We start from the raw sequence: 24,115 nt of genomic DNA, 5'->3' as shown, positions 1-24,115 counted from the left end.
GTAAAAGAGAGCAGTGACCAAGCAGTGTGAAGCTTCGGCTGTGTTACTCTTCGATCGACATTCCTCAGATGCGGAGAGCATGGGAGCTTGTTCCTTTCTGCTACTCGGTCACTGTTTGACACAACACTCCACGGTCGGTTGAGTTTTCCGCTCTACGACTGAGGCACGCGCGAGAGGAAAAAGGGTTTGTTGTACAGACAATTTCATTGGCGACCCGACAGGACTTGGCCCATCTGATTGGTCTGTGGAAAAACAACGTGATGTGGTCAAGTTACTGACGCCAGGACAAAACTAGTGGTGTCAGTGAGGACTGGAGGTACGGGATGTACGGCACCGGTGTGAGCGCATCTTTGGGTAACTCTGGGGAAAACGGCTCTGCCAAGGATGGTTGGAGTGACCAAACGACAAATGATTCCCTGGGGAACGTATCATACACGAACGGCACATTCTCTGGGGACGATATGTACGATGTACCCCCCGGGATTGTTGCTTTACTGGCTTTCCTCTACGGTTCAATTTCCTTGCTGGCTATTGTTGGAAATGGCCTTGTCATCCTTGTTATTGTACGAAACAAAAAGATGCAAAGCGTTACCAATCTTTACATCGCCAACCTGGCATTCGCCGATGTTATGATAGGAGCTCTCTCCATACCTTTTCAGTTCCAAGCAGCTCTCCTCCAAAAGTGGGTGCTGCCTAACTTTCTGTGCTCTCTCGTTCCGTTCGTACAAACTCTCTCTGTCAACATCAGCGTTTTTACTTTGACTATGATATCCATTGACCGTTATTTCGCGGTAATTCATCCATTAAAACCTCGATTGTCCCGACTGTCTGCCAAAATCATCACCTGCGTTATCTGGGTGATCGCTTTGGGATCCAGCCTGCCTGTTTGCTTGTTTCAGAAAGTTGGATTGATACTCTCCCAGGAGACTGGACAATTTATAGAGTTTTGCGAGCCTTACTGGCCCAGTGATTTACCTAATTTCGGTGTCATTTATCACATTTACCTGTTTTCCGTGCAATATGTCTTACCACTGGCCATTATCACCTTCGCCTATGCCCGTATTGGCTGTAGGATATGGGGCAACAAGACACCAGGCAGCGCTGTTGATAAGAGGGATAAAATGATCAACAGAAACAAACGAAAGGTGAGTCTGATATCAACAACTTATTAAATATCTTCTGAGATATTAAGCAGAGTTCTAAAGTCTTTAAGTTTCTTAAGAGGAAAATCAGATTTACTACAAATTTTTATAACATTAGAATACAAGATATGTCCTGTTGACAATTATTTACAACAATTTATATTTACGACGGACACAATGTATGAAAAAAGCTTCGCATGTATATATTTATTCACATTCACTGTAACAATCGCTTTGCCCGATGGTTTCATTTGAAAACTCTCTGTTCTTTTGTGCATGTGAAACTTGTATTTCTCAGGTCACGCACTGCACTGTCAGTATTAATTTAGAAGGTTTTATTTAACTACTTTTGAATGTCTAAGTGTTCTCGTATTAGGCATGATGAGACATTGAAACAAAGTCACTTATTAAGTGAAAAGTCAAAATACATGTTTTCAAAGTTTTTGTCTTCTTCAACGTATATAGTCTTCTTCAATTGTATAGAATGTTTAACGATCACGCAAAAAACTTCTCTGATTGTGTGACAAAGTTACAAAGATGGGATTGGTTAATTTGGATTTGTGTGAACTTGTCTAAAGTAAAGCGCTTCTTAATATTATGTACCCGGTAGCTCTATCACCGCATTCTAATTTTGGAGTCAATAATTTTAATTATTCATTTAAATGCTACTCATAAACATTGCAGTATATCGTAAATCCGTACCAAATAATTGACCCGTATGTATCTCGTCAACTACATTCAAATATCCAGTCTGGTGGAGTGATCGCTGATGTTAGTGCCAGACAGATTGGCAATGTCCAAAAGGAGTACATTTTCATTGGATACATTTGCAGACTTTCTTACAATATGCATTACATCTGTGACGCACATTGATAAAGTCATTTTGTGATCCAAAGTAGGAGAACATTTCTTGCCGTGGACACAGTCGTACACAGCATGGTGACAGTGACTGGTTTGTGTTGTCGACTAATTTAGTGTTACCGATAAGATGTAACAGTGATATGTTAAAATTTTTAGAAATGAAAATATATAGCAAAAATTGCCGGGCAAAAATAGTCTTGTGTAGGTCAATGAAAACGTCTAATACACCAGGTTATCTCGTCAAACTGCATCGCCTTTCTTCCGAGAATGGTAACCCATATGTCATGAATACATCTGCCATTTTAAAAGAACAATAATACTGTTCAGTGGCATTTGCACATAAACCTTCTAAAACTTTTTTCAAATTTTGTTTTTTTAAATACAATACTGAAAGTAAACCAGTTCAGGTTTGTACTTAAACAAATGTTGTAGTAAAATGCCAGCCTACTATCGTAATGTTAGCGTAGTGTGTGTTTTACGGGAGGTTATTTCATGCTCACACAAGGCATTTCCCGTATCGTCTTTGAAACAGGACATGTATTCCCTGGGGTTTCCTGAGTACAAAGAAACCTCAATGTTCTGTACAAGTTTGGTGTGAAAGGTGACTAACCTATATACCTCTCCCATATGGACCCCGTGAACAGAAGATGTCTTTCTTGTTTAAAACTCTATTTGGTCCTTTTATCGGGACATGGCCACACAGTTTGTTCCATGGTGGCTGATCTGACATCGAGCCTTAGCTGACAGGTTGTGTGGGATTTGCTGGAGGAGTTAAGCGGGTGTTCTGCACAGCTGACTTTGGGATGTTTCGATTACATTTTAAATATAATTTTAAGCATATTAAAATTTGTTTATGTGGTTTTTATACATAAATATATATTATGTGTAAAGAGAGAGTATATATGTAAAGCGAGAGTTTTTCCTCGCACATTTTGAACAGCGAGAGGAGATTTGACAAAGCAAAGAGTACATTTGAAAAAGCAATGGTATGTATTTGGAATACTTTATGTATAGAAACGTCTTTCTCCTTTGTGAATATTTTCAATTTTTCGAATTGGTTTAAAAAAGCTTCTGCCGCAATGTGGCTGAAATGTTGTCGATCAATCGTTTATTCACTGTTTATATCGAAACTAATATGTATTTACTGAAAAAATACATACATTATGTACATTCCAATACTTGTACGACCCATTATGTATATATATCCATCTGAGTTTCATCTGAAATGATCATCTGATTTCCTCTCAACAATTAACGCTTCCCTTGTGACATCCGTTATCAAAAATATTAGTTGCATATGTCTTTGTTCGTGTGTTCAATTCCGTCCGATCCTTCCCAAAATATGTAAAATTGATCTACGCGATTACACACACGTTAATCTACAACGACTGCATAAAAGTTAATCTACCACGGCTACACATAAGTTAATATACCACGATTACACACCTGACAACAGCCGTGACAGCCACAAAGAACGGAATGTATCTCCGAGTTGATCTAGCGATAAACTAATTAGCCTACAATCTCCTTGGACATCTTGTAAAAGTTTGACAGTGTATGCACACTTACACGCTGTGCGCAGTTTAGATGGATAAGAACTGGCCCAAATTTTCGTCTCTGGGAAAATTTAACCCACTAACACAGGATCTGGGGATTATTGACATATAGAAGTTTACAAACAGTACAGATTAGTTTACTATTGGCCTACTGGCGCACTACCAAAATACCTAGGGGATTCAAATAATAGAAAACACGCTCTTTTCATAGATATTTTGAAATCAAATCACAGTTAATGTATTCACCACACTCGAATTTCGTCCGCTTGATATTTTTCAATTTATTCACATACGTTAATTGTGTAATTTACTTACAATAATCCCGGAGATATTCGCTGTCAGCAACTCTAATCCTGATAAAATAAATTTTAAAGGATATTCTTTACATGGGCAAATTGTTTAAACGTGATATAATATTATGTATTGAAGAGTACCGCGTCGAGCCTCTTTCAAGAACCAACTGTTCTCCTAATTCAACGTGTTTCTCCTACTTAAACGTGTTTATATTAATGTAACAACTATCGATTCTTTTTAAAGAATCGCGCAGGGTGATTTCAAACAAATCTTACAAAAACGTTACATCACAATCAGTGCTGGCTTATTTAGTTGAACATAATATGTACCATGGTTGATCTTTCGTGACGGTGTTGCATGAAGTTACAGTGCAACAACATTAGAGCTTTTAGCCAATGGGGGTTCAGTCGGTTGTACTCTATATAGGTTACTACATGGAGCATACACTGGATGTGTAAGATTATGTAATGAGCAAGTCCCATCCTGGGTGCATTGCTTACTAATGTGAGTGATCTCTTACTGGTCATAATTTTACAAAGGCCGTTTATATAACATGAAGTAAGAATTTATTCTCTTACCTTGCATCCATACACGCTTGAAAATTGGTATACAACAATTCCAGACAGCAAAACAATTAACTGATTCTAAAGTTGGCGTACTGTCATAAGTAATGAGAAAATAGGTTGTACTTCTCTCGCACTGTGACAGCCACAGATTCGTAACTGTTTTTGTTGTCACTCTGCTACATACACGTTGCGTGTGAGTTTCCATTATAGCTGGTTCCTGATGACTGTTTGTCCCTTGCAAAGACTAGTGCAATACCCGTCTATTCTTGAAAAAGGAGCGATCGGTTAAACAAAGGATTGACATCACAATTGTGTGGAATCTTGTCCACATGGTAGGGGCCGTTGCCACACTGACCAGGAATGTTAGTAAGAATGTCCGTTTCGACGTATAGTTACCTAAAAATATCAATTTTAAATGATATTTAATTGTGTTAAGTTCGTCTAGCCTTAGTGCACATCATTCGTTAGAATGGAGCCCGCATCAAAACGAAATCATCATCAGCGTTTACCTTTTTTATTGCAATAGGTGTGATATTGTTATTAACAAAATGACTACCTTCCCTAAAAACTGTTATAATTTAGGAACTGACTTCGGACTTCCCATGGAATTATCAGATTCCTCGTTGTCTTTTTTTTTAACATTATGTGCAAATACTTCATAGACCTGTGGAGCATAACTGTCGGGAAAACTTCCACATGGCGCAGAGAAACCGTCTTATATGAATAATTACGCTCCACGGCGTTAAAATATACCACCAATTATAGGTAATACTGGAACCGAGCTCTACTCTTAGCGAGTATCTGTCATATGGGGAGACCGAGGAAATAGATTTCTGCTGAGCACTTCAGCAATTGAAGACCCGAGAGACTCATTATGTAATTACTACTAATCGTTGGTTTCTTTTATCTATTAACAGATTCATTTCCAATTGTACAAATAAACGTCGAGGGGCGGACGTTAGGCGTGTTACCTCATTTAGCCACAAATTACGTCAAATGTCATTGGCGGGTTTGTGTTTCAGAAGAGGGTGTACTTTCACCAGTCCGCGTGCTAGTTAGCCCGAATCCATCACGATGCAATTAATCAGGGCACGTCAAACCGTACCAAGGGAAACCCTGATCAATTAGAGGTTTCCTTGTAATTATTGCGCCAGCGCCGTCCCTCTAGATACATAAGCACTTTTCAGCAGGTTGAAAACTATGGATTCTTGCTAACAGTAGTAGTCTATTTCAAACATGTTCTAAATTTTTGTCGTTAAAGTAGCTTCATTCAAAGAATAATTTGTGGCTTTGAAAGAAGGTCATTGTTAGCATGTTCATTTAGATACTACTAATTTTATTTATAATGCTGTACATCATTCTGTATCGGTCGAGACCATCAGGCCGTTGACCATTAAGGTCGCATGTTGGAATCTAGCGCTCGTAGTTTCGGCTGCGGTTTCAAGTAGAAAACCAGGGTGTTTTACTCCTCATATATACTCCGGTTTTCTCCACCCATACACCTGACCACTGTCGTATAAGTTAAACATCAATCAGTCAATCAAAGAATGAGTAACCTCGTTAAAGATGTCACCCTGTTGTGAAATATGAACTGTTGAGTGTGCTGGATGAATTTGAGCCTGGTTTATTGGGGATAAGTTAGACACGCATTCTTGTTGTGGATGCGTCTGAAGAAAAAAAAAACAACTACATCAAATCACATTGAGTGCAAGCACCATCAATATGGTGATTTCCTACATGTAACTAAGAAACTAAAATGTACCAAAACTAATTATGGTTTTCCTAAATAATTTTTGAGTAATGCAATGTTCCGTTCTTAAGCTAAATAATTGAATTTTTCGGTGGTTAGATAATTAGACAATTCGAAGATTAATTTAGTTTCTTATGTCTTACTTTCGAAATTTTTCACTACTGTGACGGCTATCTCTTTTAAAGGTGGAGGAAAGTCTAGTCCAATCTTCTGGGAAATCAAAGCACATTTCCGAACTCCAGGCAAATTTTCCAACCTCTAACCTCGACTGAGGCAGCAAGAGCTAACGCCCTTTTCACAACGCACTCGCAGTTTTACCTGCACGTCACAACCATGCCTACTATAAAGTTTCCAGTTCGAACTCTTTTATTGTCAAAGGCAAAAAGTTATCTTGTTCTGTCACCTGTCAGAAATGTTAGGCAACTATTTTTATTACATTTACTACATAACATGGGCGCCTGAAGAAAGTTTCAAAAAAGTTGTTTGTAGAGGACGAAAGATGGAGACAATTGAGAAACGTAGCGCTTGCAAGAAGGAAAATTTGTGTTAATTTACCTCCAAAACACTTCCAGTCAGATGATGGGAAAATTAATGTCAACAAAATTTGCCAGACATTTTTGACAAGTCACATGGTACGACAGGATTCTTTTACCTCTAACGACAAAAGCAAATGAGTGAGTGTTTTGGGTTTAACGTTGCTTTTAACAATTTTTCAGTCATATGACGACGAAGGAATCCTTAGAGTGATGTGCCTCATTGTTGCAGGACAGATTTCCACCGCTCTTTCATCTAGTGCTGCTTCACTGAAACGCCTTACCGAAGGGAAGTAAGCCATTATACTGATACGGGTCAACCAGTCGTTGCACTATCCCCTTCATGCTGAACGCCAAGCTCAACTTCCTCTATTAAGGTCTAACGACTAAAGGGTTCTATCTCTAAACTACCCTGCTCTGGGCTCACTTTCCTACAACTTATTGAATCATATTATTATAGTTTCTTTCGCCTAAATCACCTGCTCTTTGGGCATTATAAATTGAACAACGTGATTTCCCCCAAACAGTTATAGCAAATAATACTTACGAAACATTGTGACAGCGGCCCCTGATGGATGTGGCATTCTTACGTAACATTACATGTTGTTAGTGACACACAAAGGACCTTACTGGTTAATATTTTGTGATCTTAACTGTAGCAGACTATACCTCTCCATTAGTGAAACTTCCCAAATGTCGCAAGTATTGCTATTACATAAACACATAAGGAATGAATGCTTTAAACAACTTCAGCGGAGAATAATACTCGTATACTAGCAGTTTCAGACAAATCAGTTAATAGCGCAGTTTTGTATCACTGAGACTAGATTTTATCAATCCGAGATTAGTTGCCCGATTCATTTATTTCAGGTGAAAGTAGATTACATGAAAGTAAATTTTTGTAGTGAGTGAGTGAGTGCTTGGGGTTTAACATCGTACTTAACAATTTTTCAGTCAAATGACGACGAAGGAATCCTTAGAGTGCATGTGATGTGCCTCCTTGTTGCAGGACGGATTTCCACCGCTCTTTTATCTAGTGCTGCTTCACTGAGACGACTTATCAAAGGCAAGTAAGCCGCCCCGCCCGAGCCATTATACTGATATGGGTCAACCAGCCCTGGATCTACTGTGCTATCGAGGCCAGTAAAATATTTATAGAAAGAGAAAGTGTGTTCTGTGGTCCGTGGTTGTATACATACCGAGATTCTTTTAAGAAACTATAGTTTGTTCTGAATGTCTTTTGACGCTTTCTGCCTGGTTTGAAGGAGTTCAGGGAGACCTTTAGAATGTTGCACCCAAACATAGCCACGCCAGGGCTTTCTCAGCAATCATTTTATACTAGATTAGGCCAGCGGGCGTCCGTTTTCCATGAACTAGTATTCTTCCAACGTGTCCCAACATGGCCCATATGTGAATAGGCACGAGCCTGTCTCATGCAAACTAGCTAAGAGTTATCCACCCAGTCTGCGTACGCCAGACATATCGGGGTTATCGTTCGGCTGAAAGCAGTCGTCCGAGTAACTTTAACCTCGCTGTTTGCATATCGGTAATGGGTACGGCAAATTGTCCGAATATCAAACTCATGACAGATGTGTTTGTTGACAGATCTTTTGTAGAACGTATATGCAAGTGATTAATTACATTTGTACGTATGTCTGTCCATATATACTATTATATATATAGTAACACGTGCCATCCATAAATTGTAAACGTATTGCACGTGTGATTCAAATTGTTTTTCCCGTGCACCTGTATCCTGTACCTCCCGGGTAGTCTAAATCAATGATAAGAAACTGATACCAAATTTATATAACATAACACTGAACCTTCATGAACATCCCACGAAGAGATAAGAGCAAAATAATTTAATCAACAATATTTAGCGGCTTGGCAAAAAGCCAACAAATTTTACCCTAGTTATAATATTATTAAATGCCAAGTAAAATACAAAAATGGACGTGAAGAGACAAACTTTTGCTAGAACGCACATTACATTTTTGTGTTGATAGCAGCATTTGTAAAACCATTCCTTTGTTCGTTGTATGCCAGTTAGATTGTTGATTTAAAGATCATTATCCACTCAAGTATGAGGCACAACCAGGATGCTCTCATGCATAATTTAAGGCCATACATTACGGTACCTCTCGTTGAATGGACAGCAAATTTACGTCAGAATACTTGCGAAAGGTATACCTGGACCGCTGCACTGTCGTTTCACACTCACAACACAGAATGATGTTTTTCTAAGGCTTGGTACCGTACCGTATTGTGTCGTCTCAGACAATACAATACTCACTCGACGAGTTTACGACAAAGTATTCTCAGTTTAATAATTGCAATAAAAAGTTCATCTACCTTCAGTCAGACACCTACTACACGACAAAGCCAAAACTGGATGTCACACATAACATGTGACAATGTGTGGCAAATAAAGAAGTGAAAGCTTTTTGAAAATTTAATATAAATTAAGCTACCTTTATATGATTTTCAATAATTTTTCGCACCACCAGTCAACAACCAGTTCACAGTGAAAAGCTTTAACTTTATTTAATGAGTATAGGATGACCTGATGCTGTGTACTGACAGTAGGTTTTGCTGGTTGTTTAGTAATCACTCATTTAAATAGTTCTCAAACACATTGAGCGCAGGTTGAAGAGAGAGATGAAGTGGTCAAATATAGAGTAAATGTTCTTGGGCTTGGCCAATCAGCCTCTAACCAATGACGTATGTTTTTATGGGATGTTCTGTAGTCAGACGGTTTGTCAGGTACCTGCCGAAGGGTGGGGGTTTATTCCGGTCACTAAGAGTCGCCATCATCATGTAAGGGCGATGTGAAACGCTAATGAAATTAAATGCTGTGTAAAACAAGTAAAAACACAAATATAAACTATTGTTATCAACATTTATTATTCCCTCACTGCTGTTACTTTTTGAGAACATTTCGGAAGCGGCTCCCAACCGCTGCCGGATCAATCCGGGTTTAGGACAGTGCATTTTGAGGCCGTAGTAACAATAAGCCACCAGTGGTAATCTCGGGTTTGTTTTTTGCCCGTTACGCTTCAAGTCTCTCCAGCACATGTAGGAAATTCGTCAGTAATATGCAAAGGTTAGATGGTCTACCCTTGGCACCGCTTTCCTCCGCCCACGCATGAAACTGACTGCCAATATTTTTTCAATGACCGCCCTGTGTCATAGGCACTACTGTTAGTTGTACAGTATGTCTTTGTGGGTCAAGCAACAGCGAGAACGCCAAACTATACAGAGGTGGATTTTATTGCACATATTCTGGTATTTTCATAAAATTAAAAGTCCATAAATTCTTTTCAAGTATTAATGTAAACAATGAAAACAACTTTTTGGGCTAATCAACATTGTACATCGAAATGACTATGAATTCATGAATTTCGACCATTGTGGCTATACCGCTTTCGAGCAAATAAATGAATGCAAGCCTTTTTTTTGCTCACCAAACTGCATTTGGTGAGCAAATATGTGACTAAACATACTTCTGTTCTGTTGGGTTTTTTTTCTAGTTGATTACCTTTTACTATTGATTAAAACATCCTGACGCGAACGTCTTAAGGGTACGATCAATTTACAGACAAAAAGACAAATCAAAGGCCAAAATCTAATGAGACGCTTTTTCCTATTTCTGCAGGCTATGAAACTACTATGTGAAGGGACTTAGTTGTAAAATCATTTCGTGAACCATTTTCAAAGCAACACGGGTTTCTTTTCAAGAAACGACTTATTCTCGACGTAAATTTAAACAAAAAACACACCAATGAAGCTTGCTCAATTCAAACCCTACTCTTGCGAAATCACGGCTTGAAATTAACACGACTAATCAATGAGTGAGAGATGTCCAAATGGATCTGAAGTCAACAAGACTACCTACACTTACGGTCTTTAATATTCAAAGTTAACATAAAAATCTTAAATGGCCAAGGTGTTAAAGTATAGTGTCACACTACGCGTTTTCACAAGTAATGTGTTATAGTAGAAAAGGGTTTGCCATTTCCATGTGTCTTCGTATTCTCAGGAAAGACCAATGCGCCTCTGGAAATGCTGTCTCCAGTCGTGAGGTTTTCAAGACAAGTGTCTGGCCGACTAGAATGAATCAGCTGTGGGCTATACCTTAAGTATGCAACAGCTTGAAACCATGTCTTGAAGTCTTGCAAGAGGCGATCGATAAAAAGTTTCTATCCGTCATGCTGGAACCTTCGTAATCGAAAGATGACCAAAGAACGACTTGCCAGCTATTTGTTCCGCCCTCCCACAACGTGGAAAATCTGTTACAGAAACTGGCAGCCATCACCCTGACTTTTGAATGATGGCTCTAACCATCCCCAGCTTATTACTCAATTGAGAATGAAATGAAAGGTAGAATTGAAATTTCGAAACGTCAAGGTTGTGTTCATTGTTTATTCTTGTTGCTCATTCCTGGGCTGTGGACTGTCATTCCAAAGGTAATCTTTAGAAGCAGTTGAGCAGGAGAGTTCTTTTTCTAAATGACAATTCCATACTCAAAAAATACGAAAGCCTGAGGCAAGGCTCGTGAAATTCCCTGTTCTAAGCGGAGGCAGGGATTGAACCCCCGCCTGTTCCTTTCCATCAACTGAGATAACCATCCCAGCAAAGCGGCCGCCACCGACTCAACCTAAAAAAATTGTCATTATTTAGACCCCTCTTCCGGCGGCTCGGCCAAAAGAAAGGGACGGGAAATCTAGAAATAAATTTCGTCATAATGTCTCAACAAAGAAAGGTAATTTTTTTAAATATTGCGAAAAGCCTGAATCCGAGATATTGCGTTTAAACACGAAAGAGGAGCGTGATAAAACCACATGCAGTGCGCATTTGACAGTCTTATTTCTTATGCCAATTGAAAATGTAAATAGAAGCTGTCATGAAGGAGATTCGCAAATGTTGCATGAGATAGACATAAAAACGGGTTAATTGCATGAGCAATCAGAATGGTCCGAGGCAGAATTTGGTCAATAGTACTTTTTTATATTGGCAGCGCAAGAGTGACTGCCTCTGAATGTTATCTTTTACTCAATCTGAATTTCTTGACCGCGGTTTATTTGAGGCATGTATCATTTGCTAATTACTTGGTATTTTGCGAATGACGGACTTTTATATCTTCCCGCACGAACTAACTTCTCTTTTCCGAAAGTACAAATCCGAAGGCCAGCGAAAATTTGAAAAACTTCTGTGTTTACATATACTGTAACCAGAGTGTATAGGATTTTCCAATCACGTATACTGCAATTTTTATAAACTAAATGATTTTGCTTAATTTATAATGAATATGACTTTGACAGGGGGGGGGGGGGGGCTGTGTCTATAGGGTCTACTTTAAACCAAAATATTTTCGCCGAAAAAGAAATGCATGCAAAATTCGTACACATTTCTACACGTTCTATAAGCGCCTAGAACTTACTATTATAGGGACCAGCGGCTGATGTCTAAAACTGTCACACTCCAGATGCCCCCTCATTCAATATAAAGTAGTTAGCCTTCAGTAGTCAAGCCATCTACAAAACCAGTATTGTGTGTAATTAAACAGCTGGAATATTTCGGTTCAGTTCAGTTCATATGCCAGTTATTTTATGTATGAATATTACGGAAAGAGTGCACATGTAAAGTGGATGTTATGTGTCTAAGTAGACTTTGATTGACGTCCTATATTTCCCATCATGTCCTGGTTCACAAGTATTAACAGCTATTGGACCCGACGGTCTGTAACGTTTGAGTTGTTACAATAGACGATGGATGTGTATTCATTTACAGTCTAGAACTCAACGTTGCAGCGATGATTTACAGAGAATTTGTTCACTTGTTCAAATAAGATATGACTGTGTTGAATTGTTTATTTTTGAGGATCTTACCTCTGTTGATATTTTGCTCTTAAAACTTTACGCTTTACCGCGAAGAAAAATCATCAACAACAGATCGGACACCTGTCGTGAATGCCCGCATTCAATATTTTTAGTTGTAGAATAAAATGTTACGGAGATGCAAAAGAAATTTGGATTTATAGCGAAATCAAGAGAGTTTAACATTTAATTATTTAAATGCAATAAATTGTTACAAAAGTAGGCGTTCATTTAATAATCTTAGTATTTAGACAAAATAATTATTTGAGTATATGTATACACAATTGTGAAAAGAAAGATACCTGTAGGTCCATCACATCCTAAATTGTCCAAATTACCTCAAATATACGTTTTACTCTATTTTAATTTTTTTAAATTTGTGTCAAAGCACAATCAATATTATACTATACATTATGGCAGACATAAGCTAGTTTTCGAGAAAACTGCTTTCTTTTCATTTCAAATACTGTTAGCGGCGAGGAATCTTACAGAACTGTTTTAGAATCTAGAGTTCCACAGTCTTCGATGGTTATAAGCTATTCACGCTGGATAGCCAGTGTTCGATGGCTAGGTGAAAAGATTTTCATCGTGGAGTGGACTTTCAAATGCGGGGCAAAGTTTTAATTCTTCTGCATATGCTCAACTGAAATTCTAGCAAGGCCAAGTCCCCATGACATAAATCAAGATGGATTGCCATGAGAGGGATTAAAAAAAATACCCGCCTAAGTCTGGTCAAACCTAACTAATTCAGTTCAAGTGGAGTCTTCGTGGAGGAGCATAAAGGCAAGGGAAAACATAAGAGGTCCCATCGATTTGCGATCAGGTGCCCTTTAGGAAAGCTTTACCGGGGATTGATTACTTCTTAGTGATTATTCTGTTGACGCCTTGTAACGCTGAATTTTCAATATGTGAGGACTGGTATGAACCTGGGTGAAACACAGGCTTTATTTATGGATTTATCAAAAAAGGCGATCTGCCTTTGTTGACCAAAGGCACAGGAGGAAGCAAAGCGCGTTTAAAGTACGACATTCTTAAAAACCAATGTCCTTATGTTTATTCAGATATATTTGCTCTGCCTGTTTGGCCATTGCCTTTGTGCGGATGTTAAATCATTAACTTCCGACAGACTTTGTTCTTTGATTCTTTATTGAATCTAAACAAACACGAGTTATGGAGTTTATGCGTTTTGTTGCATCCGTCTTATCAACAGAATCAATTGTTCACTGGCGTTTAGCACAAAGTTAACCTTTGATGCTTGTCGATTATGAAATAATAATTCCTATATCCTTGGCGATTAGAATCGAAGAATCTATGGCCAGGTTTGGATAACAGCATGCTATCTGATAAACAAACCAATCAATTTTCTTGTGTAGGCCTTCATACTGTTGATTTCAAAGCATCAGTTCTACCTCTTCTGTCACTGTCACCAAGCTCCGATCATTCGAGACCTGGTTCTAGGTTTCATCGCTCACAACACTCCCTGGAGCTGTACAAACTTGTAACCTAACGCAACCCTCACACTCAAATGGATACTGACGATTGACACTAGTAGCTTAAACAATTCACTTCACCAAAATTGTCCCTATAAAAAACGCATATGGCAACAGACACCTTTATTCTGAAAAATGGCACTGGCTCTTATCATTACCCACACTATCAGTATGACAACTAGGGGATCAAACTAACACTATACAAGTATTTGCCCGATTAACACACCTTTATGGCCAGTAATCTGAGTCAGCCGAAAGATTGAAGACCAATTCATTTCATGGCAACTGAAGAAGAATGATTTCAGTCATTGTCAACCGCTCAACCATCAGCAATTACCGGTAATCGATGACAACCAAACTCAACCACTAACAAACACATCACCTAATAGCAACCAAGGCAAACAAAACCAACAACCAAGATTGCCGTTCGTGTCTAGAATAAGCCCAGGGATCAACGATGTCAGCCTCATTTTTGTTTCATTGTTCATTTATATGTCTGTATGTCTGTTCACTGTTCAGATTTACATAATATCCACAATTTGTTGGCCTCGATACTACTAGTGTGTCGCATAAAATCCTATACTTAAGGTACATTCCAGTCATTCCATGGGCTTTTATGTCCAGTATTCGCCATATGGCTGAAGCACACAGAATGGGACAGTTTGTTGTTACCGTTCTGTGTTTTGGTCTTAGTATTAGCAGATATAAATAAATTTCTAACTCTGTAGGCCAGGAAATCCTGTCTGAAGGACCAGTGGGAGACAAAGTAACACATGAAAAGTCTGGTTATAAATTTGCGATATGGTCGAAAGTGGCACGACTGAAACCCTTACCTTTTATTTACTTTGATGTTGACGACTGTGATTGTGTACTGTCTGTAGACTTAGTGGCGTGATTGACTTGAACACAACTATTAAGCCTATAACCCGATCCCACTTATTTTGCATACCTGTGATGGAGGGTTCATATAAATGTACTAAAGATCACTCAAAACACTTCCCATGTGTCTTGCTTATCATGTGACCAATTGTCTCCGAAATCCATCAAACCACAATGGTGTCAGAAATAATGATAATGAAAACATAAGCACGTTGCCTTGCAAGGCTTTCTTGAATAGCATGCTGTAAGACAAAATTTTCATAGTCTATGATAGCGTATATGCCGCTATACATGATTCCTATAGGCATTTTCGCACAGGGTTTGTATTAACCCTGAGTGAATTCAACATTGAGAATGCTGCTGCATGATTAAACAGAAACAGACTTACTGTAAGCCGTCATTACCTTAACTTCAGCATAAATAGATAAAAAGGCTAATTTCTTTAACATGAGTGTTAAGGTCAGATGGTGTCTTAAGCGTTCTGTCGCGTGCGCACCATTCTTGGTTAGGCATCTCTCAGTAGTTGTAGCATGCTAACAACCCGTGATTTTTTGAGGCAAGGTGAATATCGTGAATGAGTTACGCCGCCTGTCAGGAAATTCCGTAAAGTTCTAGAATGCCAGCGTCTATCGGTTGACAAAGTAGGCTTCGGTATTACATAATTTTACAAAGCACCTGAAATGCGGTGCCGAAACTTAATCACTTGGCGTGGGCAATTCCCACAGGCTAGGAGAACCTGCATGTTTGACAGGTTCGGTCCATGTGGTGTTGGCATGAATGTAGTATGTCTAGGCTTTCTGTCGGAAACCGGCTGACTCCAAGTACAGCCAAATTGTCTTCATGAAGAACGAAAGTCTCTTCGATATCTCAACTGGTATTCATGAACGAAGTAAAGAAAACTGTAACAAAATATATGTAACATTCAGAAATTTCTCAAACGGCTGTTTGTAATAGGTACTCCAACAGCGTGCCACGGGCATGAAACCTTGCTTGTTGTTAATCTTGAAGGTTCAACAGCCTGTTTACCACCATACCCTAGAGAACATTTCTTTTCTTAAAGCCGACATGTGGCTTGTTAACAGCGGTCATCTGATGCTTTTGTTTTATCGGTCGAAAGACTGGCTTATTAAGTGTCTCCGTAAGAGTATTTGCACTGAAATTATGCTGGATGATTAAGAGTTTTAGCTACTAAATTTAAATGACAAAGTTTTGAACTACGTTCACCTTGTGGGATCATAAGTTCTTATAAAGAGCGCGCAACATGACTTGGCAAGGATTTTACTTTTTAAAAGTAAAAAGAGACGAATTTGTAGTGATATACATAAACTGAAGGGAGACGTCTGTTCATTGTTGAAGAAAACAGAGCCGGTCGGGTAAATCGTCGCTGTACGGCAGGTACCCGAAAGACCTTCTGACTTAACGTGGCAGCCAAACCTGGATTCGATCCTGAGACTTCTGGCTCCATGGTCAAGGCTCTAGAGAGAAACGCTTTAATGAAATGAGCCAGCGTGGGCTGCATGAGGCTGAAGATCTGGCATTTATCCAAATGCAAATACCATTCGTACAGCTTAAGCAGTAAAAATGAGAATTTCTACAGCATCAGCAAAACTAGGATTTCCAGCTCATGTCATTAACAAATGAACCGGGAAAACTGCGGCTTTGCCTCAAAAAGTGCTCAAAGTGACATCTCCCGTAAACGGCAAAAGACTTTTTACCAGTCTAGGCAATATTCAGAGAAGGAAGCTGCAATGCACAAGTTATTTTCCAACATCTAAGTGTAAATGCTCTTGTGCAACCAAGTGCTTGAACAATGCGCATATAAAAGAGTATGTAAGCCGTCTACATCATTCTGTTACATTATCAAACCTCTGACAGAGCTCTTTAGTCCAGCACTGCTTTTCTGTCTTAACAATGAAGATTCTAAAATACGATGGACATAACAAAAAGGTTTCTTCTGTGAAGTAAAATGGATGCTTGAAGTCTCCACGCGATGTTAAGAGCTTTGCATTAGAGATTGAAACGTGGGGTGGTTTTTCGTAACGATTATATACATTTGCCTGGCTTGACTTTGGTGCTCATAGCTCAGCATTAAAATGGCTACTACCCAATCACTTCCCCCCTTAAATGTCATGTAAACCAATTTTCTGAGAGAAATTGGTCGATGCTATGACTATATTTATGAGCAGTTCACACCCGTTTGTCAGGTGTTTGTCAGGAGCTCATCAAATATCGTGTATTACCCTTGCTGAAGCTTCTTTGATCTTACGGTCCATTCAAAGTGTGTGTCAGTGAACCGATGTTTACTGGTTGTTTCATAATAATGCCACACATGAAACGCGTCAGAACACGCGTGATGAAATTCTAGCGATTTTTATATTATCAATCGTGTAAATTATGTTATTCTGCTATGAATATCGTGCTACTGGATTATGGTACAACATACAATTTTTAGCATTATTTCAACGGCATATGTTTCGTTTAACCTTACTGCTTATTTCATTAGGGCATTTCTTATTTGGTACTGCTTAATGCCAAAATATCTTTGAAATTCAGAGACCAAAATGGACAGAATATAGTTTTAGTTATTTTAATAATCATTATGCCCATACTCCTAAATCTGTTTGCTCTAAATTCAAATAATTAAGTCTTGACAAAAACATTTCTCTGCTCTTGATGACTGGCGCTGCATTTCAGCATTATTACATCAGAAGGAAATTCATTATAATATGTTGGTATATATGTATATATGTACATATCTATTTTACAAACTGCATTTTTTCCTCCACAGGTGGTGAAAATGTTGATAATTGTGGTGTGTCTCTTCGTGCTGTGCTGGATGCCGCTGCAGATATACCACTTACTCTCAGCAATCTACCCTGCTGTCAACCTGTAAGTCTTCTTATCCCATTTTCACACAAAGTACTCCCATTTTCAATGGACAGCTACAGTCCACGGGGGCGGGGGGGGGGGGGGATGAGTATATTCCTGTATCCTGTATCTTTTACCATATATGTCTGTTGACTAGGTTATCTCCCTTCGTTCGGAAGTGAAGAGAATTACGTTGCTGAAGGCACCGACCATCTTTTGCTGGATATATGCGCCTCGCCTAACAAGAGGGTTAGGGGCACCATAATATTATTGCCAGTGCGATAGTGCAGGGTAGAAGCCCTCATAAATCCTGTTGCGCGTCCGCTTCGGGAGCAGTAGATCCAGGATCAATCCTGGGTCGAGTCCCACCTAAGACTTTAAAAGAGGAAGTTGTGGCTTCCTCGCTTGGCGTTCAGCATGGAGGGGATAGTGCAATGACTGGTTGACCCGTATCAGCATAATGGCTCGGGCGGGGCAGCTTACTTGCCTTCGGTAAGTCGTCTCAGTGAAGCAGCACTAGATAAAAGAGCGGAGGAAATCCGCCCTGCAACAGGGAGGCACATTATACGTACATGCACCCTAGTGATTCCTTCGTCGTCATATGACTGAAAAATTGTTGAGTACGACGTTAAACCCCAAGCACTCACTCACTCACTCACTCGGGAATGGAACAAACTACCTTCATACTTACGCAATATTCAGTCAATTTCTTTATTCAAATCTGCAGCACTAATATTCCGTTTAGTCTAACACACAATAATATACTTGATAGTAGTTACTATAAGCGCCTGTATATATTATTTACTTATTTACTTTGTTCACAGGAACAGATAATCACGATGTTTATAATCACCACAGTTCACATGCCTGTATTATATACAAATTGTATGTTAATGGGATAGAGCAAGCTCCATGGAGCTTTATTCATGCCAGTATGTTTCTGTATGTTTATATGAATCTTATGTTTTGTATATTATATTGGTGAATAAACAAAACAAATCAAATTTGGGAAGGTTTGTCAGCAACCTGAGTATGGGCGTGGGTTTGCTCCGGGCTTTGCCTGGTTTCCTCCTACTATAATGCTGGCCGCCGTCGTATAACTGAAATATTCTTCAGTACGGAGTAAAACAGCAATCAGATAAATAAATAAACATTATTTCCTAAAATCTGCCCGGTTTCTAAATACACGTTCACTCGGCACGATCTGTGCAGGCAAGCCTTCGCCAAGAACTTTACACATTTAAATGTGCATGTACATAACAAGTTCAGTGTGATAAATACAGTAAGTTGATGGTATATCAGTGTTCTCATCATTCTTGGATGATTATAGTGAAGCACGACGTTCCACAAAACTGTCAACGTTACGAACCTCACTGTATTTATCAGTATTTTTTTTATCATGCAGAAGTAAAGACATGCGCTGGCTGTTAGTAACCGTTGAATGCACAAACGATCATCGCAATTTGGTTCCATTATACAACTTGTGCCACATTGCTATATGGTCAAACCCAAAATTAATTTTAATTCATTAGATTGTCGTCGTTTTGGCGTAATGTAAACCCTAGACGTTCCCCCTATTTAGCTGCACGTTTCCAGAATTAAACAATGGAGACAGTAAGTGTTGCTTAAAAACAACCAGTAAGAATCTTTACGGGCGATTCTTATACCTAAATATTTCTAAAATCACGGCGAATTACCTATATTCTTGTCGTTGTTATTCAGATATTCTCAGTTGGAAAGTCTGTAAATCAAAACTATTTTTATTGGGGGAGCTTTGTTTGAAAATTTAGCATAAATGTTCCTAACATAACTATTAACATATATATGAGGATTGAATTCCAAGGAAATAGCACATCATCATGAATCCATTTTAGAGAAGCCTAAAGCTGCTACGAATATTGTTAATTAATGCATTAATCAATTGATCAATTGATCTTTTATTTGTAAGGAAAAGGTAAGGAAAGTGCCGTCGACGAATGTATTTAATAAATACGGCTTTTGTTAACCAGTTATCTAAAACATACATTAGAGGCGATCTTTGACCATGTAATGGGTGTTCTGTGAACGCAGATTTAATGCTTTTCTTTACCTACAGCCAGGGTATAGGTGTACAATTACGTAATTACAAGCATTACGTCAAGTCCTTACCGTGCCAAGAGCCTTTGTCTATTAATCCATCATGCAATTACTCCGTCAGCGTGATCAAGGTTTTCGGATACACTGGCGTGCTTCATGTTTTACACGATAAGGGAAATTAATCTTTCAGGTATTAATTTGCTATCAGGGATCCTTTTTTCAAGACAACGTAATGGCTTTGTGCGCATTCTGGCTTAAGAGCCGGTTCTTTAGGTGCGGTAATAACACAGTTCTACTCTGGCCTATCGAGTTATCTCAGCCATTATAGCCTTCAGATAAACCACCATTAAGGTACTGGCCTTGTAGAGGAATAGATCAAGGCGCTTAATCCAATAAAGAAGCTAATTTCATTTTCTGTTTTCTTAGATTATCACTATACTTTTCGCCAGGTACCGTAACTTAGTAGCCAGACGAAGTCTTTCAAGGCATGAGCTGATCAAGGAGATATTCACAAGTCTGTAAGGTCTGTGTTAGAGTAGCTCATTAGAACGGCCGATAGTCTGGGTGCTGGGTCGCACGGTTCACGTGGTATACCGCCATCGACCAAGAAGTCTTTAATCTTGGAACTCCGCAGATATCCTAATACCTATCTTATGCCTCTTGCCCAATCTTTAACGGCAGTCATAAACTTAACCGGAACCCTGGTGGACGGAATTGATGGCTCTAGACGGAAGCGAGTAATCTGGATGAAGCTTTCGTCCATTTCGCGCGTCAAACAGAGTGGTAAAAGAGGTTCTCCTGGGTCGTGGGGGCGCATCAATACGACATCATTTTCTTTCACGCACAATGCTTTGCCTTATCCACTGATTTACTTCGCATTTTTTTCCTTCCCGGGTTAAAAGGATTTACCTAAGCAGATGTATTAAGGACTTTCGGCAATAAATGGGGCTGGGATAGTTATAAAACGTGATCCATAGGGCTTACAACTCTCTGGTTGCTCCTTTGTTCATGAGGTGTCTTACTGAACTAGCATACTGGCGAAGCAATACTGTTCACAGATTTGTTGAAAAAGACGAGAAGGCAGTATGTATCAGGCGCTATATGAGAATAAAAAATATATGAGAATGGAGAGGGAAAAAAAGCGTTGAACAAATGGCATATCGGTGTTAATCTGTTGTTGTTCATTGTAGGGTAATGTCAGCCTTTGTGGAACTGCGAAAAATGTGTGTTGCTGTTACGATTTTAAAATTTTGCTGAAGGGCGTTCTGTTGTTGTTGCAAGCATTTCATTAGGCGGAGACCATTACTATTGCAACGACTGTATAGACTGTTATTTGCCAGTTCCACTCATTTCAGGTTTATCTTAACTGCTCATGTGTTTGCACTGAGTTTATAATGTACATGGAAGTATGACATATTATGTATTATTGGGTGGGAGCCGCGCTTGTTTTTTTAATCACGAGGACAAACGAATTGTGTGTTCAGTGCCAGCTTAGGACATAGTGTCCGCGAGCCCATAAGGTTGTTTAGGTACAGTGTTAAATGATTAGTTGGTGATCAAATGTCCTCCTCCAATATGGCCTGTACAATGGGCTATCCTCCAGCTAAAAATCTCTGTATTGCAATTGTGCAAGTTAGCCAGTTATTTGCCAGAGGCCAGAGGTTTACTCCACGTATGACGGCTGTCTCTACCTCTTTTTAATTTTTAAGTGAAAAAAAATCTTTAGTGCTGCATAGTCAAATAAATAAATGTATCTCATTTACTAACAGATACCCTTACATCAACATCATATGGTTCTGTTCCAACTGGCTGGCGATGAGTAACTCCTGTTACAATCCATTTATATACGGATTGTTAAACGTAAGTAGATTTTTTTCACACTTCTACATTCATGACCATTAAATATAGAGAAGTGTCGTTACTTAGTGCTAACAGTTATGTGTCCTTTTTTATCGGAATCTATCTGCTGTTTGTTAATAAAACATATATAATAGTTTATGTCGGCAAATTTTACTTTTACGAAGTCATAAACAAATATTTTAAGCACTTTATTTATTGCGTTTAAAAAGACCTGTTCGTTCGATGATATAAATCTTACATTGCAGTCGCCCTCTATCTTCACAAATATGACTTGTTAATCTTTGATAAAGAACTATGTATCATACAACTTTGATGAATAAAAACGGAGACCATTTATATACATATACATATTTTAACTACCTTGATTCTGTAGAGTTTGTTGTGACACCTATCGCTTAGATCTGGCGTGCAGGTGACGACAAAGTAGAGGTATATATAAGAAGGAAATATTGCTTTCCGTACTCTGTGGCTCTTTTGACTGTAGCCATTCAGAGCGGACTAGAGAAGCCAGATTTATTTCAATAACACTCAGGCGTTTGGCGTCACTCAGTTGTTTCTTGGTTAAGACCCTAGTACAAACCATGTTCCCGTTCAGGATGCTCTGCATTGAAGAGGTAATACGACACTACTCTAATGTAAGATTCAGTACAAAAATTAGTCTCTAAAGAAAACAAGACTTTGAAACTGAGAAGTAAGTACAACCTATGACGCAGATGATATCCGTACCCTTTCGTGTGAGTCGCCAGACGTCGTGTAATCGATTCTTAAACCTGTCAGGTCTGATCATCGATGGTTGCCGTCCCTTTAAGTCAAGGCTGTGTTGCATGCCTTACAATAATGCCTCTCGGAACAGTTTCCTTGAGAGAAAACATAAATACATGAAGGCCTAGCTGATAATAACTGAGAAGATCAACTGGATCACGATTTCGGCAGATAATTTTATGCTGGGAGCCTGAAACATTTCCCCACAGTCAGACAGTAAACTGTGTAGACCAGATGACCGACTGTTAAACTTGATGAGCTCATGCTTGCAGGCCTGTTCTGTGTTGTAATCGATTGATGATATGGATACTAAAATACTAAAAGGAACCCGCTGAATGATGTATTAGTACTTTGTTTCTTTTAAACCGATCTTCGATGGAGGTGTCCTCCGAAAACCCATTAAGTTAACTCGATTCTTCTTTGAGATTCTTTTATATGCTGTAGGGTGTAGAAACAACTAACCTTAAAACGACACTGTGCTTAGGAGACTCAAGGTAATCACAAACCACATATAGGCATAGGGATAAAAGCAAATGGACGCCATGGTGCAGCAAACTGAGATTTCATTAACTGAATCCAAGTACATTATCGTCTTGGCTACTTCCGGTTTGCCAAAAGCTCTAGCAAATCATCTTTACACACCAATCCGTGATGCTTACTGATGCTAGCGGAACCTTGTTTGATTATAATATTAAGGTAGATACCCATCGCTCTTAGTATCAATCAAATGTGTTTAAATTTTCTTGAATTTCCGCAATTTAATGGGGTTATTTGTGTATCTTTTCAGGAAAAGTTTAAGAGCGAGTTCCTTCTTCTGCTCAGCATCTGCCCATGTGGCTGTTGTCACAAAGAGAAGGACATCTGGGAATATTCCGAGGACAGTCTCAGCGCGTCACGACGTTGTGCCACGTGCGACGAGTCGCGTCTCGCGAGATCCCGAGCCAGACGTTACCGAATTGGTGGAGCCAAACACGTGTGCGCAACCAGCATAACGGAGCAGAGTTTGCTGTAGTTCGTGAAGACACGCATGGACAGACTAAATGTGACAAAGTCTTGCACCCCTGTTCACTATTTTCGAAGTCCTAACAATAAGTTAGGATCTCAGTAGCCTCCATCACCGCCAATGAGTATCTGTTGATCGAAGACATCACACTCTTCGGCCAACAACCCAACGTTTATGTTCGATGTTGTGTTTGCAGATAAAGTGGCCGTTTTTTATGCGTTGTGCAGATCTTTCTTCGTAAATGAGGTCATATGGCCTGGTTACATTGAACGAAATGAACTCAGTTTATACAGACAGCTAACAGACAGCTTTTTCATGAAAGACACAAAGGCATGTCATTGCGTTAAATATCATTGGAAGATCTCTGTTTTGCTTGTTTGTGAACAAACTTATGAGCAACATTCAACTTAATTATTTTGGTTACCCTCTGACTTTCCAATGTAACAAGAAAATAATATGTATGTATATATAGAAATATGATGGTGTTAACCGTCTTTATTTTCAAGGAATTATCAAAACGGTTTTAGGCGGGGTTCGCTCTTTTATTGCAGTTGTTTTTAAATGAAATTATGATCATTTATTTCGTTAGCAGTTAA

General features: G+C 39.0%; 1 protein-coding gene across 1 annotated transcript; it reads left to right on the top strand.

Moving 5' to 3' along the window:
- The first annotated feature begins 260 nt into the window (after positions 1-260).
- Positions 261-24,115, top strand: LOC135482371 (neuromedin-K receptor-like). Its single transcript, XM_064762321.1, has 4 exons — positions 261-1,145; positions 17,739-17,839; positions 21,664-21,754; positions 23,304-24,115. Exons 1-4 carry the CDS (start codon positions 324-326, stop codon positions 23,526-23,528), a joined length of 1,239 nt encoding a protein of 412 aa, XP_064618391.1. The 5' UTR covers positions 261-323; the 3' UTR covers positions 23,529-24,115.

Source organism: Liolophura sinensis, chromosome 1 (assembly GCF_032854445.1).
Source record: "Liolophura sinensis isolate JHLJ2023 chromosome 1, CUHK_Ljap_v2, whole genome shotgun sequence".
NCBI lineage: Eukaryota > Metazoa > Mollusca > Polyplacophora > Chitonida > Chitonidae > Liolophura > Liolophura sinensis.
This window is presented reverse-complemented; position numbering and strand designations above follow the sequence as displayed.